This window comes from Dicentrarchus labrax, unplaced genomic scaffold (assembly GCF_905237075.1).
Source record: "Dicentrarchus labrax unplaced genomic scaffold, dlabrax2021, whole genome shotgun sequence".
NCBI classification, from domain to species: Eukaryota; Metazoa; Chordata; class Actinopteri; family Moronidae; genus Dicentrarchus; species Dicentrarchus labrax.
Window position 1 is genome coordinate 10,600,850 of NW_026136701.1, and position 19,538 is coordinate 10,620,387.

General features: G+C 39.9%; 2 protein-coding genes across 6 annotated transcripts in view; one reads left to right on the forward strand and one right to left on the reverse strand.

Annotated features, from left to right (window-relative positions):
• The window catches only part of LOC127363664 (SPRY domain-containing SOCS box protein 4-like), a 70,177-nt gene that overhangs the window by 40,575 nt on the left and 10,064 nt on the right, over positions 1 to 19,538 (forward strand). The window lies entirely within an intron of this gene.
• LOC127363628 (GTPase IMAP family member 4-like) lies at positions 10,423 to 13,511 on the reverse strand. The gene is made up of 2 exons (XM_051400360.1): positions 13,167 to 13,511; positions 10,423 to 12,679 (listed from the first exon to the last, which is right to left on the reverse strand). The coding sequence occupies exons 1-2, from the start codon at positions 13,249 to 13,251 to the stop codon at positions 11,562 to 11,564; spliced, it is 1,203 nt and encodes a 400-aa protein (XP_051256320.1). The 5' UTR covers positions 13,252 to 13,511; the 3' UTR covers positions 10,423 to 11,561.

Below are 19,538 nucleotides of genomic sequence, written 5' to 3' on the forward strand. Positions count from 1 at the left end.
TTACAGTGCCTACGCAGTTACTTAATTGCTTCTGCTAAATGTCTGAGTGAAAGCTACATCAACCAATAATCTCCCCAAATGTAATGTCCTTGTTGGATGGATGCTTTGGTTTTTGCAACTATGTTTTGTGACCTTGCTCTTCTTGACATGATCTAACAAAAATGTGTATGATTGCCTGTTCTGAAATTGCTCTACAAGACTATGTGACAGAAAAGGCTCAGACATATGTTTGAAAAGTGTGTCATGTTTCCTCCTTCATCCTCTGCTTCGAGATCTAAACGCCCTCAGCTCCAGCAGGGAACAGTGGTGTCATGTCAGTGCACTTACAATCAAATATTTACCAGCAGAGATGAATAGAGGAGAGGGGGAAAAAGAGGCAAAAAAAAAACCAAAAACATAAAAAATACAACAAGATAGAAAGAAAAGAGTTGAGAAGCTGGAGGCATGTGAGAGAAGAAAGACAAATAGAGAAATATGTATAAAACAAAAAGCCTAAAAAGTGTAGATAGTGTTTTTGTATGCTGTCTCGTGTCAACGCTTTCAGGAGAGACAAAATGAATGTATGAATACAGGAGCAAGATTTAAAAAAGAGGCCAAAACGGGGAGAATGTGAAAAGATAAATAAACCAAAATATATGGATGACGAGACTGAGGCAGCAGAGTGATGTGCGAATGATCACAGATCAAAGCGCTGCAGCCAGAATGAAGAGTGACAGAGACAGGATGATAAAAGACAAAGGAAGAAAGGGGGGACATGAGAGATGAAGAAGACTAGAGGTATAAAGAGTGAGCGAGGGGCAAATTGAAAGTCATGTCAAGCGACTGGTGTCAGTTCTGTGGAGATTACATGAACTGATTAGTGATGGAGGAATGAAGGGCTGGACAGGGGAGGACGGAGGCAGTGGAGAAACTGGGTGCTAATGAAGGGCTGCAGTGAAGGAAAGAGTGCCAGAATATGAATTAGTGTTTTAGACACATATTCACACATTTACAGAGCATAACGCCTGCAAACATGTGTATTACTGTAGAACAATGATTTACAATTGATTCAAGAATATGATGGGGTTTTTTTATAAGAAGCAATCCAGATGCAGTGTGTTACATCAGTGTCTGTACCAGTTGAACATGTAGTGTTTACACTGCTCTCCAATTTAGTTTAGTGTGTTAGCATGAGTACAGCATAGGGCGATGGCAGTGTCATTAGTTTTGCAGGTATTTAGTTTTTTCAGACCACCAGATACAATTCATCTTGACAGAACCACGAATATGTGTAACAAATTGAATCTATCAATAGTTGCATCAAAGTGGTGGACCAACAAACCAACAGACTGACGTCAACCGACGCCGGCCATCTCTCGAGCCACGTCACTAGCGTGGCTAAACATGCAATAATCCACCACCAAAGTGATGACAGGGTTATTTTGATGCTGTTTCATTCAAAAGCTTTGGAGAAAGATTGCTTGGGAAAGTTATCTTAAAATAGCTGATGACCTTGCCAGGGCAACCTGCTCTTTTTCTTTTAGACTTGCTGTTAAGTGGTGCCTTTACTGCAGTCGATCATGCAACTTTAATTGACTGTCTAAAGCCCTGGGTCAGGATTTCAGGTACCACACTGACTTTAGGCCGATTCCCAGACTGTAATTAAGCTAAGTTCTTGACTGAATGGGCCACTGCAGGATGTTTTATGTATACTTGTAAAACCAGATTAACCCAAGTTGGTTGGTTAGTCTGCGATCAACTAAACCAATTTTCCAAAGGAAAATGAGAGTTACTCCAGAAATCTGCTGTTTCAACTTTATTTGTTTACTAGGCACTACTGTTTTTTTCCCCCATGTTTTTTGATTTTTAAACAAAAGTCTGTTTCTACTCATTGATTCCACCACATTAATGGGCTTTTATTGATTCCCTCCAGCTTTTAAGAGCCATGTGCACCTGCTCTCACTAATGAGACCTAACACAGGTGCTTGACATTAATCTAGCTCAATGTAAGTGATGGGTAACATTTTGAAAAACAGTTTCAGAATGTCACTTTTTAATCCATGATAAACTCTTCTAGATTAATTCCTGGTTTTATTTGCACCCTGACCAGGAAACCGGTGGCACTGTTACGATGGCGATTTATAGATATAGCTGTCTCTATAGCAACCTGCAAAAACCTTCATCCGAGTGCACTGCAGATATTAAAAGCTGGATGCTGGAAGCTTTTGTAGGTATGTTTAAAGATCCATTTTTTGAGTTCCCCCTTGTTATTTAGTTTCATTTAAATCTTTGAAGGAAGTTTGAGTTGTTAATCTTCATTTGAAAGTACATTGTTTCTCAACCATGGTGGCATATGTTGTTTGTGGACTAACCAGCATTTAGTTTCACTACAAACAATAGCACTATATAGGCAGTTCTGGTCTTCTTCTATTAAATAAGCACTCTCTATTCCTTTGCAACAGCAGAGCTCATTAGATGGACTTTTTTGTGTAGCATTTGCGTTTGTTTCTCCATGCAAACCCACTAAAACTCTCCAAGGAGTCCATGTGCAACACCAAATCTACTGTTTGCTTTCTGCCAGTCTGTTGCCAGCTAACAACCAGATAGTGGCAGGCACACTAGCTTAGTTACCAACTGTCAAGTGAATATTTTTAACCAAAATTTGGGATTGTTGAATAGAAAATGAAAACTTCAGAAACACACCCACAGCAAAAAAGTATTTCTACATTGCATCATTTTTAGTTTCCATTACCATTTATTGCTAATTTGCATTTAGCCTCTATATTAACGCATTATAATTCACTTACTTGACTAAAACCTGAGCCACAGAGAGACTGAAAAGAAGAGGAATGGAGATGGAGGATAGAGAGGTGTAAACAGAGAGAAGGACAGATAGGCAAGGACAGGAGGGAATAAAAGCTCAAGGGGAAAGGATGAAAGTGTTCAGACGGACTATTGTGGAAAAGCATGACATCCTGAATGCTAGCGCTTCCATGGGAGTAGTCATATACCTATGGGAAAAGCCTTGCGATTAGTACTATTATTTTTGTGTAAAGCAGAAATGTCCCTGTGCCTTGAGAGACACTGAGAGAAGATGAGAGACCGACTGAATTACTACAGATAGAAAACCAGAGTGATTTCACACCTGATTATCTCCCCATTTATCCCTGTTCTGTGTCAGGGCCGATTCATTTCCCCTCATCTGTTCCACCCAGTGTGTATGTGTCACACAGAGAGAGGTATTGATGGGCAGAAATTGCATTTACTGTATTGGGATGTTACCACTGTCATTTTTTAGGAGCAGGTCAATCTTTGGGAGACTAATTTGAAATCAATTCATTTTCTATAAATACACTCAACAAACAAACTGCACCAACAGCAGTGTTTGTGTTGAAACAGTGTTGCTTTGCAGTCAGTCATGCACCACAACTCCAGCCACCAGAGATTCACAGAAATGTATGCAAGCAAGGAATGCAGAGGAGCTAAAATCAGTTTTGAAAGCTCAGCAGTCGCTTTTTATAAACCCATAAATCCCACGTTTAACGCTGCCACAGACTAGACTGTGACTGTGAGCCACGCTTTTCTCAGACACACAAGTGGGTTCTTTTTTTTTACCACAGATAGAAGAGGGAAAAGACTTATTACCATATACTTGTTTGACATTCCTTGAAAAAAGCCGTGGTGGCATGTAATGTTTTTCGTTGTGGAAAAAGGAACCAAAGTGAAAAAATTATTTTAATGCCAAAGCGTTCGGTGACTGCTGATTCAGAAAGTCATTGTTTTCATTTATTAAATCTGCCACCAACACACACACACACACACACACACACACACACACAGAGTGCGTATGAGTGTTGGTGTTATTAACGGGGCGACCCAATCACTCTCCTGCTCTGTAATGAATGAAAGCCGTAATGAATGAGTGCAAGTAATCCTCCCCAATCTTCATCTTCTTCTCTCTTTGTCCAGGAAGCTGTAGGTTCGGCCTCTAATCAACACTTCAATTTGGCCTCCTGACATTACCAATTTACCGACAGGCTCAACTCCTTTGTGTGCTCTCATGGATTCAGTTCTATTTAAAAGTCTCTCGGCCCTCTCTCTTCAGCGTTCTCCTGCCTGGTGAATGAAACTCTCCCAATTTATTCAACCGTTACTTCATTCACTTCACTTCTCCTTATTTGTGGCTCTGCTGAATTAGATGTGTGTTTTTATTAATGTCAATAAACACCGTGTTGTTGTACTACAAGCAGACACTTCAGTTAGAGTTACCTGTAGGTCAGTTCCCAACACCATCTCTCTGTTTGACTCTACCATTTTTTACCGACTGTTGTTTCTCTTGCGACACATAAAAGGGAACTAAAGTCTGTCTATGAACTCGCTCTGAATTGTACCCATCTGTCGCTGTTGAAGAGGAGTTTTTCCATGACGACAGTTCTTTAACGTTTCCTGTTTGCACATCTTGTTAGGGTGATGTCATTACTTCAGTCAGGTGAAAGAGGTTTGCCTCAGCACTCAGGAATCCTGTCCTTTCTAACAGAGAGCAGAGACGTGATGTAATGGATTTGGATTATGTCCTTGAAAACCCCTTCTTTTTATTTTTTGTTGATGGAGCATGTTTTGCTCTTTTCCAGCTATTCTAATTCACACTTTCCTTCCTTCACGCATGGGTAGTCCTGTTTGCCTCTGGGCAGCTCTACTGGAGGGTAGAGTGACTTGCTCAAAGGAATTCTACCCTCTCTTCTTACTCCTCAGTAAGTGAGCATACTCGTTCACTTTTTGTCCTGTCAGTCATTCAGTGTGTTTATATGCACATATAAAAAACAGGTTACTCAGAGAAATCAGGTTTTGCAGGTTAATGGAGAACAAAGTTCACATATAGCAGGTCAGTAATCAGATATTACCCCAACCACCTTATTTTGAAAGCATTAATTATTTTAACAGTTGTCATGATACAAGACTCTCTCTTTCATCACACTGCTCTGTTGTCACAGAAGGTTTTTGTCATGCACATGCGCACAGTGACGGTTCTCCAGACTGTATGCCACTGCCTGCCATTACAGTACACCAATGATTCTCAGGCTGATGTTTCTCATTCTCGTAACATAAGTAAGATATTGGAGTGCATGTCGGGTTTTTATTTCCACCCACGTCATGTTTATTTGACCTGTGAGGAATCATAGACACCTTCTGTCGTAGCCATGTTGCTGTTGTAAACCTAATGAAGCCAGGATGTGTAGCCAGGACATCTGTGGACAAATGCTGTTTCCACTGCCTTATTTCGTCAGATTTTGGAATAACTTTATAGAAAAATAACCAATCTTCTCTCTGATGGTCTTGTTTGTTATTGTAGGTCATAGAGATTCATCATTATTAAATTGAGACTGTTTTATAAGCAGTTAAAAACTACTTATAGTAGGTTTAAGTAAATAAAGAAAGGTAAATCAAAGGAAACAATCTGTGACTCAGTGTGCAGCTGGCCAACATTTTCCACTGACATTGTTTTTTGTGTGTTTGAAACGTATTGTTTCCACAGGATTACTCTGTAATAATGTCTACAATAAGTGTCTTCATTGCTTTGAATATTCTAGCAACTGTTTTGCACGTCGTAACCCTGGAGACCAGCAACTCAAAGTGGCTGTGCAGGGCTGGATCTGGCCTCTGTCTCATTTGTCTTTAGAGCACAAACTGCCTGTCCTGGCCTTTTGCTCTCCTTCAAAAAAAGGAGTTCCTCTTCAGAATAAGGCATTACCCATAGTTTATTTTGTTTGTTCTTTCGCAATATGTGAAACATTTAGAGTAACTGTGTTGGAAGGTCAAAACATTCTGACATTTTGACATGTCCTCAACCCACATATATTGTCATATATGTCATTTGATGTAAGACATGGCCTAAAGGTCATGGTCTAAATTCAGATCTAACCCCTGTTGTGACCTCCTCCTTTGGTCCTCATTTCTGATCTTGTTAGGTGTGAATGTACATAAATAACATGATCCCACTGACTCACTTAAAATGAGTAGTAAAGGAAAAATACAAAGGTCACAGAGATGTTGACCAATGTTGAAGCTTTTTTGTTCAAGATTCATACAGATGGCATAAGTAATCCCCACTTACTTAAACATGCCATGACCTTTGGTTGTAAATGTAAATGACTTTCTAATGACATAACAGCAGGCGGCTCACACCTGCAACATGCTGCCTTAAATGAACTTAACTCAATTAAGTGAATCAACCTTTTAGGTGATTTTTGCTTCTGTATCAGCAGCGAAACACCAAAGAGAGTCCTGTCTAAGTGGCTGTGTGAAACTTTCATGTCTACAGTAATAACCTCATACTGTGTTGTGTGCTTTACCTGGGAATTGAGTGGAAATCCTACTGGGCCCTAAGCAGGCAAATTCACAGAAAAGTGACTCTAGAGATTTATGTTCCCGCATAACACTGACACTGTAAATTAACATTTTATAGGAGAGGGTGTATTTTTGGCATTTTATACAGATGTTACTCTACCTTGGCTAAATCTCATCTCATCAAATAAATAAATCAGTCACGTACAAGTAGAACCATATACCAGAAATATAGCAAATGCAATACAGATGAATACATTGCTTTTTACTTTTCCTTTGTGGTCCAATGCTGTTTCTTTTTTCCCATTTTCATGACCCTGCACCAGCAAAAGCTGTGGCCGGAAGCATAATGTTTTCAGGTTGTTGGTCCGTCCGTCCCATTCTTGTGAACGCGATATCTCAGGAACGCCATGGGGGAATTTCATCATATCTGTAACTAACGTCCTCTTGTACTCAACGTTCAACTCCAGTGTGACATCATCATGTTCAGGAAAAACACTTTTTCTGGCAAATTGGTGACACTTTTGTCACTTTTGCGACCTCAAAATTTAAGAATGAATTGGACCCAGTGGGTTGACACAACAAGTAAACTGTAAGTAGCACTAGCACAGTACAGGTTTTCATCTTTCCAGATCATCCATTCTGCCTCATTCTGAAGTTTGAGTGTCACTGGAGTCACGTGACTGCAAACAACATATTGGATATTTATACATACATTTTCACTCTATAACAATCCATCTTTATATGTTAGTCAAGTACGTCTACCTATTTAACAATCTATGTAAATTCTTCATTAATCAATTCAAAAATCTATATTCACTGAAACATATGTATCATTAATATAGTGATAACTGTGTTATATAAACTGTATTATATGAGTGTTGACAGACATTAATGTAAACTGCAACTAGACTGGTTTGTGGAGGCATACAACCACAGGGAGTTATCTCTTTGTCTCTAGTCCACTTTGTACCTTCACTCCCTCTACTGCCCTCTGTAGTCCCTCCCTCCTACTGTACGTCCTCTCTTTTAAATATCACTCTACCTCTAGTTATTCATCACTTTATCTCCGTCTTTCTATCTAATTCACATTGCCCCTTGGTCCCCTCACCCTGTGCTGGGCTCTGTGCCCGGGCAGCTACTGTAGCTCGCTCTGTTGGCTGGAACTGCAGCAGTTCAGTCCAACCTCACACTGCCGCCCTGTTCTCTGCTATACACTGAATGCTGAAGTTACTAAGAGCAAAAGAAATGTTGAACTGAGACAGGCAGAGATTAGTAATCCTGGTTTAATCGTCATTACAGTGTAGTTTAGACATGGTTGCTGGGTTTCATAGATGTCAGATGATAGATCTATACTACTTCCTTAAGTGGCTCTTGTAAAAACCCTTTGAATTGAAATGATCATTTGCTACTCAGTCTGATCTCATTCTACCCTGTGTGCTTCGATTTTTTTATTGACCTGATTGTGACAAGGACTTAGAAATGTGCTCTAATGCTGTGTGTGTGTGTGTGTGTGTGTGTGTGTGTGTGTGTGTGTGTGTGTGTGTGTGTGTGTGTGTGTGTGTGTGTGTGTGTGTGTGTGTGTGTGTGTGTGTGTGTGTGTGTGTGTGTGTGTGTGAGATAGATGACTGCTATGTAGTAAGGACAACCATTGTGGAATGTGCCAAACTAAAATGTGTAGAGGAAGTCACCTTGCAGTGAGTCATTATAGTTATAGAAAGTTTGTAGCCGCATTGCAGGTCGTTTCACCTCAGTGGTCTTAAGTTGAATAGTGTGTGTGAGTTATTTACAAGCTTAAAGGTAGAGGAGGTGACAGAATAGATCGAGGAATGTCACAGAAATTCTTTAACAAAAGGTTGTGGCTAAGTCTTTCATCACATAAAGAAAAGACAACAATACCTGTATCTGAATTGAATTTTGTGTGTGTGCGTGTGTGTGTATGTATGTGTGTGTGTGTGACACAAAAATAGAGTTGATATGGTTTGCATTACATTTGCATGTTAAATCATCCACCCAGCCCAATGAATACAAAGCAATTAAACATGTTAAATAACCAAGATAAAGATTAATTCCAAAGATTTGGAATTATTAAGGAGTATTTTTAGGAGTGTATTTTTTAATTATGTGGTATTTGCGCTAAGCTAGGCTAATCATGTATTGGAGCTACAACTAGAAATCCCATCATCCAGCACAAATTATTTTCTTCCTCCCTACCACTGATGCTGTGTGATCAATAAATGTTTTAGCTGCAGCTGTTTCATGTAAACTAGAGTGAACAGTTCAACCTTTGTACTTTTATGTAGTTAAAGTTTATGTTGGTGGGCCACAGATGTGGGTTACTAGGTCACTGGGTCATGTAAAACTCTCAATAGCTGGTGAGGGTCCTGTGATTATGTTACGTGCTCGGAAACAGGCCTGACTCATAAAGTGTGTGTGTGTGTGTGTGTGTGTGTGTGTGTGTGTGTGTGTGTGTGTTAACTACAATTCAGTGTCGCAATTATCACACAAACAGTTTAAAGGTCCAGTCTGGAACATTCAAGAGTATCTATTGGCAGAAATGGAATATAATATGTGTATGTTTTTCGTTAGTGTGTAATCACCTGAAAATAAGAATGTTGCCTTAGACTGAGGCTTTCATATCTACAGCTGACTATTATATGTCACATGTTTATTCACAGTGCTAGTGGGTTATACAGATCTATTGTTGTTTTGGGCTGATGGCAGCAACTACAACACAGAAACTCATGTGAGTCCTCAACCAACATATAGAATGGTGGCTGTATCATTCTACAGATACACTACAGTTTTATTTTAATCATTTTAAACATTACATGTTGAACAGGAGCAACTAAATTCACTGTTCATTTGCCACTGTGATCACTCAGTGTTGATATTGTACAGATATGCAGAAACCTGGATGAATGTATGTTGCTAGGTTACCTAAAGGGAGAAAAGTGACACCAGAACGGGTGAAGCTTTACTGCATTGTGTTCAGACCAGTGCCTCCTTCATCTTGTGCTTTCAAAGTTGAGCTGATGTGCATCCTGTTTCTGCCCTGAGCAGAGAACATTTCTTGCACTCTGAAAATGCTTGGCGCTGAAAGTTCAGCTTTTAGCTAAAGCTCCACATCAAATGGGTTGTCAGTTGTCTCATAGCAACAGCAGCTACGGCAAGTGCTTCCCCCAAACAGATGTTGCTTTGCAAGATAGATAAAAGGTGCCTCTGGATCCAAGAGCAAAGCAAAGTTGTTTTTAGCTCTGTGTCATGTTTTTTTTTTTTGGAAAGCACTTTGTCACTATTAGCTCATTGTTTGAAGGGGAATCCGTTACAATGTAAGATGGCCTCTATTTAATACGTTTTTTTACGCCCTCATGATTCCCTAACGTCCCTTATTTCACAGAGAAGTGGGCTCCTGACCAACAGTGATCTTTGATGTTACATAAGACAGACTTCTGATAAACATTTCATTCATTTAGCCCCCATATAAGCCCAGATGACTGCTATAAATAAAACTTGAAGATAGATGTGTAAAACCGGTGCTTCCTCTTCAATGCTCAAAGACTGCTAATCTCCTTTATCACTTCAAGCTGGTGAGAAATGTGAGAAAAGAGCACTTAAACAGAAAACCGTTGTAAGTCTTGCTGTGTGTTGAGCAGGGTCCAGCTTCATAACAATCTCTATAAAATAAATGTCTTTAATTACATTTTGGCATCAAACTCATACGTGTGCCATCCGGAGTTGAGGCTTTGATCCCAACCAGACACACTTGTAAATTAAGTCACCAATAGCTTACACAGTCTAACCAGTAGGAACTGACTGCTGCAAAGCATCTGGTGTGGTGTTGGGTTGCAGTGAAACCCTGTAAACATACTTTATCTCTGGGTGGCTCATGTGTTGAGACACACAGAAGAACCAAATTAGTGTCACAGGAGCTTTCCATGTCTAACTAAAGGAAGCTGTTGGAGAAAAACAATCATTGTCTGCACTTTTTTCTTCACTTTGATCCTCCACCATGCCTCACAGATTAATACTGTGTCGAAAATATTTTTATTGTTCCAAAAAATTAGAAACCACTGACCCTGTTTGGCCATTTTGGTAGCTTTTAATAATTGCTTTACAGTTTCGACGAACTGAACCAATCCCAATCCAAGGGATAGAGATATTTTTTAATCTGATTTTGCGCATTTTGGGCTTTTCTGGCCCTGCCTGATGTCCCAGGCTGACACTGACCTCGTTGGTTACAACACGACTGACCTTGCATGGCATCATGACTGCGAGCCAGAGATGAGGATTAACTGTCTGCGTCAGTGGAAGAGAGACAGCAATTCCCTGAAGCCAATTGACAATTTGTTCAGATGTAATGAAATGGGTGGCAGACCACTCGTCCCTCAGTTCTGCCATAAAAACCTGCATGCAGTGACAGTGATTGCCTCATTTTTGCAAATTGAAAAAGCAAAAAGTATAATAGAATGATAATGACAATCTCAACCCCTCTGCTTTAGTTTATTTTCTAACTTTTTCATGGATAACAGCTTCTTTTTTTAAGCATCTGCCTTTCACAAGCGAGAAAATAAAATTTTAATTACCTCTAGGATAACAGAAGCATTCCCAGTGTTTGGGAATGTACTGTACATAATTAGGGAGAGAGCTGAGGTCTGGGATCACACAATGTCTCACATTCCTGATGATTTTAGAAGTAAAACCAATATAATTTAAGCAATCCTGCTGTGAAAGGCTTTTTAATTACAAACCTGCATGGGAACTGAACATGTGACAAAAAATAGCATGTGGTGCAGATGTATAATTTATCATTAATAGCAGTTTTAAACAGTATAAAGTCAGCAGCATGACGAAAAATTATACATGGAAAATCACCAAATAGCTTTATATATATTGTAAACAACCAGGCTAGCTGTTTGAACTTGTTTTCTGTCTTTGTGCTAAGCATAGCTAACCAGCTGCTGGCCGTAGCGTCCGGTTTTACAGTGCAGACACGATGTCACAAAATGTCCAACAATAGTGCAGTTGTCTCTGTGGGGCAGGAAATGGTTCTAACATCCATATTAACATTATAAATCTAGCCTCTGAAGCCCTGTGTGATGACCTGCAGTTGTTTTTAGGTTTATTGCTGGTGGATCATCACATGACAAGAGTTTTCAAGGATTCACAGCAAGAAAGAATAAATGTGTCACTTTTAACTGCAGATGTCACAGGTCACTGTGGTAGGGTTCAGCTGGACTTTAGGCAAACCTTTTGAATGGACTGAAGGCTAACCTTTGACCCACATTAGGCCAAAATGCAGCTATCATTGCAGTTTTCGCGTCACTGCTCTGCTCCCTCTCTCCTCTACTGTCGGAGCTTGTATCCCACCCGTCCTCCTCACTGCACAGTCTCTTAAGCTCTACATTCGCTCTCTCCTCTTTATCTTCCCCTCTATTCATCTTCCTTTCCACACATTCCTCCTTGTTATCTTGCTCTTTCCTCAGGCGGTCTTCCAGCTCTTCGTCTTCCATCTCTAACCTCTGCTCCTTCTCTGGATCCATGTTTATCTTCGTCTCTGCTGTCTTTTGTTTGCTCTTCACATCCGTCTCTGCCTCCAGTCGAGCTCTCAGCTCCTGCTCTCTGAGGCTCCATTCCTCCTCCAGCCTTTGGTACATGTGAAGGGAGAAGTGCCATCCTCCGTTCTCCTGCAAGATGTCCCCCACTTTACTCAGCAGCTCTCTCACCTGCTCCTGCTCTGCTTCCTTTCTCCCATTAGCCTCACCTCCTGTGCTTCCTGCCTCGTTGTCGTTTGTCTTCCGCAAAGTCCATTCCTTTTTCTTCTGATCTCCCTTCACCTCCTGCTTGCCAGTGACAGCTGCCTTGTTATCGAACACGTGGTACCGATAGCGACACTTCTCTAACAGCCAATGCAAGGCGGGGCCTCCTGATTGGATGTGCTCCTTCACACTGCGCCCTCCTTGACTCAGCCAGTCTCCACATGTGAACAACACCATAGTGTGTCTCCAGACGGTAGAGGTCAAGATCTCCATCCTCCTCTCCACCGCTCTCCTCTCAGGCTCAGTGAAGTCCAGCAGAGGAACCACTAATAGAATAACATGAGGCCCTCCAGGCCCACAGAGAGACAAAGCTCTCAGCAGTTCAGCTTTCTCCTCTCGTGGGACAAACTCCTCAGATGAACCCCAACCCTGTGAGTCCACCACGCTCACCTGACGTCCAGAGGTGATGGCGCTGGCAGCCGTGCTAGCCATGCCTCCTCTGGTTTCAAAAACCTGACCCCGGCCCAGCAGGGTGTTACCAGTAGAGCTCTTGCCTGTCCGTCTGGGACCAACGAGCAAAATATTAAGTTCTTGTGAGGCTGGAAAGAGAAGGAGAGCGGAAGCTTTTAATCTGCAGCTTGAACCTTGCTGGATTCCAAAGATTTGCGAACATGACATTTAGTGTTGTCTAGTATGCTCATTATAGACTGATCAGTTATTGAAAGGTAGTGAAAAAAAGGTTATGACATGACTGACTGGAAGAAGTGAATCTATTATCTCATCATCTCATTATGTTGCAGAGATTGACTGTAATTTTAGGTTTATCTTTTACTCCTCTTCCTTCCAGTATTTGCACAGGAAGTGGTTCACTGGAGGTTTATAAGCATTACTTTAGTAAGAAAAGACTCCTAACATATTCCTGTGTTTGACTGCAGGACTGTTATTTGATCTGGAGCTGAACTAAACAGCTGTCCCTACCCCTCATAGTCAGCATTGATCAAAATGCAAACTCTAAAGATATATCAGACTCCTGCTTAAAAATGTCTACGGCTCCAACATTTGACAAAACACACAACGTTAACATACCATCATTTCCTGGTAGGTTGCAGCTTCCCATTGTGACTTTCTCGTCTTTCTTGTGGATGATTCCTAGAGGCCACAGGTGTAGCATAGTGGCTTTACATCAGGGGTCCCTGAAACCAGATTCATGTGAACTCTTGTTTGAGTATTGTCTCTCTGGATATCTTCTTACTGTTACTGTATGGTTATGCATCTGAGATACTCCTCCTCCTCTTATCCACACATTGACTGAAGCGCCTCCCAGTTTTTATTGCCCTCTTGAGGGAAATAAAACTATAAAACTTTTATAATTCCAATCAAACAGATTTTTTCTCTTTCAGGACCTTCAACTGAATTTGATGTGTTGGTGTTTTTAGAGTGAGATTAAAGATTGTTGTCAACATCTGTCATTGTTTAACTAGTGTTACTGTAGTAACAGTAGCACAGTAGTGGTACTGTTTTGATGAGCAGAAGAGCTTTCCTACAACAGAGGAAGTTTTAGTTTAAGGATGTTGTATAGACGGTTTGTTGCAACAAACAGATCAGAGTTGCGTCAAAGAAGAGAACAGTTTCCAGTACATCCTGATACTGCAACAAATAATTAATAATAATAATTTTATGCTCAGTAAACAATATAATGCAGAGTGTCACTATTAGCAGTAAAATGTAGGCAATGCATTAATTGTTTGACTTAAAGGGGATTAACATTAATAACTACATGTTGCTGCCAGTGTATTTTATGCTATCACTGTATGTAAAAAAAAAATGCATTGGACTTGGGCACACATATGAGAGGTCATGAAATGTAATCACAATACAATAAGACAAATATTTTACTAAATATAGTCTGTTTTATTATATCAACACACCCATCATCTGACTCTGAATGTTCATGTGGCTCCTGCTGTTTACTCACTTCCTCATTATTGTTTTACAGCCATCAAAACAACATAACTTTCACATTTTACGTGTCTCAAGACTCGTCTACATGTTTGTGTCAATTAGCTGGTCTCCCTCCCTATCGCTCTCATCATCAGTGCTCTCATGTGTGTCTGCAGCTGTAATCTGAGTTTGTGTGCCTCACAGGTTATAGTTTACTCTGACTCTGAACCTGTGTTTTTGTACATGTGCTATGTGTCATCTTTTGTTGGTAGTGGTAAGTATAAGAACTTTATGGAATTTGAATGACTAAATTTCAACAATACCACTTTAAGAAAAGTCCACACTCAGATGCTTATATTCAAGAGTCTGGTACATTCGTATGTGATGAAATTCTGTTATTTACCTCTTTGTATCCACCTGCCTCATCAACTTACTTCAGTTAGTGATTTCCGACATTACTCAGAATGACTTTGGGCAACTTCCAGACAGCAGGTATAAACTTGTTGTGTTCAGCTGCAAGTTGTACTTTAGGTGGAAGTGGAGGTGAGCATTACTGATAATGACAGATAATGTTCAGTTGTATTCTACTCTTAAGTGAAGGTATTTTATCTCTTCCTGTAAATCAGCTGATTACTAATTTAAAATGGGGGATGTGGAGTATTCCACAAACATTACACCTTTCTGTCTCTTCCCTCCAGCCGCTCTCCTGTCTCTCTCTGATCAACACACACATTGACCTGACAGATGAAGCCAGTGAAGGATCAGCCAGGTTTTTTATCCCAGTCTGTCTTGGTCAGATCGGTTTTGAGAGCCCATGTGCGCACGTGTTTGAGTGTGTGCTCACGTGCGAGAGCTCACGCTTTTATATGTGTGAATGCACGTGTGTGTCTGTGTGTCTGTGTGGTTTTCCCACTTTCATTTGCACATAAAACTACTGAAGCTACAGCAGCAGGAGTAACTTTTCCCCAAGTCTCTCCTCCTTTTCACCTTTAACTTTTCTCTCCTCCCTCTGTGGGTTTTCCTCCGTTCTGTTTTGATCTTTACTCTCTGATCTTTTCTACCTTGTCTCTGTCTTAACTTCACATGCTTTGTCTATACCACTGTCTTTGTTCTTTTATCTGACACACACATACATTAAGTTCCCTAATTGTCCATATAATTAGGTGACCTTTTCTAATGAGGCTGCCCATCACATCTTGACACTTTGGTCTAATATACAAAATTTAGATATGATTATTTATTTCCACATATTTCCACATTCCTGAACAGTTTTGTTGTTTCTGAATCATTTTACCTGCTAGCTGATAGACTTGTCTTCCTTTTAAAGGTTATACTTCTATCTTCTGCACTACTGAGGAGAACATTAGATTTTTGTATAGCAATTCCTTGTATAAAAAGAGACTGTTTGGATGTACAGTACACACATTTCCTGTAATGTCTTACACAAACAAAGGGACAAATAAATAGAGATTATTCTCCTTTATCTTACCCTAACTACATTTTTATTCCAATTATTTACCATACATTATAATTGAAATGAATTTGAATGTAGGTTATACGAATTTGAGTGTTTAACAGATATTAAACCTGTATTAAATATGCATTATAAGGTAAAACATATAGTAAACCAGTTAAGTTGAAAATCGTAAAAACCAAAACAATGAACTGAAAGATACTAAAACGCTACGTAGAGCTGAGAAGAACAGTAGAATTCAGTAATAATTTCCGATGGTTTTATCACTACAACTACCACCTTTCATATTTCACATTTAATTTCATCCATTGTCAACATAAGAAATTAGTAAAAATTAATTTAGTGCAGCTTCAAGCAATTATATTTGCTTGTCCTTTTCACCTCATATTATGAAGGTTTGCAGGTTGATTGCTTACATTCGTTCTCTGTCAGACTGAACAAGCTATCTTTACTCATGAAAGTATTTTTTTTTAATTTTATTTTATTTAAGTGCACACTAAGACAATGTCACAATGGATCAACATCAGCAGATTCACTGCAGATTTCACAGGGGTTAAGGATGGTTCATCATGTTTAACAACCTGCATGTAAGCAGTAATATGAATTGATGGCGTGTTTAGTAAATTATACCAACAGATTTCCTCAAATATTGACATTTTTATGAATAATGTCCACCTCCCTGCAGTATGTAACTGTCAAGGATATCTGAGGGTCAGACAGGCCGGCTGTGCTCTCTTCTTTTTCTATTCATCCCCTCTTTCCTCTTTGTGTCTATCCTCCTCTCTCATCTCGTGACCTCTTACCATCTTTCACTGCTTCATCTCCTTTGCTCTTTTCTCTTCTTCCTCCCCCCGGTGCTCCTACTCCTCCTCCCCCACGCACTCCTACCTTCACATCTTTCCTCCTCCTGTTTCTCTTATCACTTTGCCTCTCATCCCAGAGGAGACGGTGAACAGTGGATTTACAGTAATGCAGGATGGTAAAGAGAGAACAGGGCTTTAAAAAGAAACGTTGGCATGGCTTGTATTACCACCAACTCCTCTAGCCAGTTCTGCCCACAGTGCCCATCTTTCTGTGTGACACTAATGTGGCCGGTAAGATGTGACTCATACCACAGGATCTGCACAAACAATTTAAGCGCCAAAGTTAGCTTTAGCCAAATATCTCAAGATGGAGTTTGCTCAGGGAGGACTTCGGAAAACAGGATTTTCACACCCTCCTCTCTAAATTTTGTGTGGGACGGACTTAGTACAACTATGTTTGTAGCCATTAGTCCTCCCACCCTGTGGCTGCATCCTTTTTTAGTACAAAAGGGTTTTCTCACAAATCCTCTGGATTGTAGCAACATTAACTGCATTAGTTCTGCACAACATGCTGCTTCAACGTGTCTTTAAGTGTGATTGTGCAAAAAAAAAAAAAAAAAATTGGCGGTGTTACACAATGTGCTGGGGAAGAGGATACAGGACACCACCGGAGGTACATTAGCTACAGATAAGGCCAACTTCCCTCAGTGGCTTTGAAGGACGTTGGTGTTTCAGCGTCTCGTGTGTTTGAAAAGGAGGACACTGTGCTCTAAGAGTAAAGCTATACCTTCAGCCAATCCTTTTCTTTGTTGTGTTGAGATTGTGTTAAGTGACTTTCCAATGTGGTTATTTGTTCAATTTCTCTTTGTTATGAAATGAGGAACCCACCTTCTGAATTTGGCTGTACCCAGGTTTCATATTTATAACATTGCATTGTGTTGTTCTACATACAGTATGAGAGTCACAACAGCATAGCATTTCTGATCTACCAATTACTTCGTTTTAACAGGTAAAAATTGTCTAGCCTTTGCAAATGTCCTCCCCGGAGCTCCTCACATTTCTACTTGGTGTTATTAGTGAGCAAGCAACCTCTGCAGAAGCTAAAAGTCGTAATTCTTAAGTCAATGTGACAATTAAAGCTTTATTCTTACCAGAGAATTGTTGAAGTGGCTACCTAATTAGCTATCTTATCTGCCTCTCTTGCAAAAGGTTTTTTATTTATGTCAAGTGCAGGCCACCTTGAACTGTCAGGGACAAGTTTCCAACTGAGATTAAATTGTTAGTTTAATCTAACAATTAGTTCATCTGCTGCTTTTACTGCCTTGAAGCAGATATAAAATTGGCTCACTATTAGAAGGCATTAACATCTGCTTTGGAGGATGGAAACTTTCAGCTGTAGAATATTCTGTTTACATTGGTTTTTCGTCTTGTTCCTTTGCTCTCGTAAACTAGCGGACAGATAGTAGCTCACATGTTACAGTAGCTAAAATCCTGGTAGCCTGTATTGTGTGTGTATATACAGCTCAGAGCAACTCTGATGGTTAGACACAGGCAAAACACTCTTATTTTATCTTATTTTAACATCTGCCACACAGCTGCAAACATTAGTTTTTATTAGCCTGCCATGGTGTGAGTTGTAGGAACAAGACTTTGTGAGACAGAAAAATCATACCAAATCCATGTGACTATGGCTGGATATCATTTCAATTTTTCTGATACTTTTTTTGCTACTTTCCAGTTGGGCTGCACAATTAATCGCAATATGAGTTTCAACCTTATATATATTGTCAGTGGTTTTAACAAGGTTTTAAACAGGTGTTCTAGCAAACGCTTCCTTTTATTAAACCAAGGCTTAACTTCTCATATTTCTAGATGCTTGATGAAATTAAATAGTGTGATTTAAATCAGAACATGTCTGAACATTTTAAAAGTACGCATTTGAGTGTTTGATGCCAGCTTTTGGTACTTGACAGTTTTACATATTTGGTGCCACAGACACATTTGTGTTGGTAACAAAACGTAGTAAGGTTTTTTTCCCAGCTTCTAGGGCTGATTTGCCCTTGACAGAGCTCAAAGCGCCTGTACGTGTTGTTTACTTCACATCATTAGAGTCTATTCTGATCTGTCTTGATTTGGAGATGTGTGTGTTTGTCAGTTTGATTTCCTGTATTCGTGACCTTGCATGTGTGTGTTCTCTTTGCATCTGTTTTTCGACGTGTCAACATGTTTGCTCAACAGGTTTGTGGATTTCCTTTGTGTAAATGTTTGTTCTTTTTTGCCGTTCATGTTAACAGGAAAACACACTGCAGTGGGTCGATAGCATGGTATTAGATCTGGAGGAAAAAAGGCTCAGGATTTGCTGTGAAATATGCCAGAGGTCACATTATTGAGCTGCTGGTGATTTGTACCTTTCACTGATTACTCTGCATATATGTACACATGCTTATGAACAAGCACTGGGGTAGTCCAGATTTGACCACTGTTGTCGTGTGAAAGCCTTGTAATTACAGTTTTGTTCATTTTCATATTTATTGACTTTAATTAAAGGATTAAAGGATTACATGCTCCTCTAAATTCTTCAACCTCTTGGGTTTAGAAGCACTTCCAAACACAACCGGATAATGATAAAAACTGCACTGTCATCAAGCTAAACACCCACCTGTTTTCTGTTTCTTGTTGACATTTCGAGGATAATTTAGCTTTCACCCGACAGAGATCATTTCTAATGTGCCAGAGAAGATCAAACACTTTGACTTTGGAGAGTATAAAGAGGGAAAAAGATAAAAAAGAGTGTGAAGAGTGGAGAAGAAAGCAGGCAGAGGAGTTTCTGCTTTGCTGGTTAAGTGGCGTTGCAAGAGGAGAGAGGAGAGAGGTGTATTGTTACAGATGAGATGGAGCTGTGGCAAAAGGAGGGAGGAAGACTTGAGAGAGAGGAAGAGGAAAGGATCATGTTTTCCTGAGCTACCTGTTCTATATGTATAATGTGTGCGTTTTCCTTCTCTGGTTAATGCACTTTCAGACATTACACAACTCAGTATTTTCTTCAAAGTGGAGTCAAATTAGCTGAGAAATTATTATAAATACTCTGTTTTAACTTGTGTACTTGTTTGGTCAAAATTGTAATAACCAAAACAAGGTTTTAGTTTATGTGTTTTTCTGCAGTGACAGTGGCCCCTACATTAGTGTTCTCCAGGGGACTTGGATTTGAGTCACACAGAGTAACATGCTGTTACAGTCTGG

What these genes read in the sequence shown, in the direction of transcription:
- LOC127363628 (XM_051400360.1), bottom strand. Translation starts at nt 13,251, where the DNA reads ATGCTACACCTGTGGCCTCTAGGAATCATCCACAAGAAAGACGAGAAA. An exon ending in CAACCTACCAGGAAATGATG is followed by an intron (nt 12,680 to 13,166) that starts GTATGTTAACGT and finishes TTCTCTTTCCAG; the next exon opens with CCTCACAAGAACTTAATATT.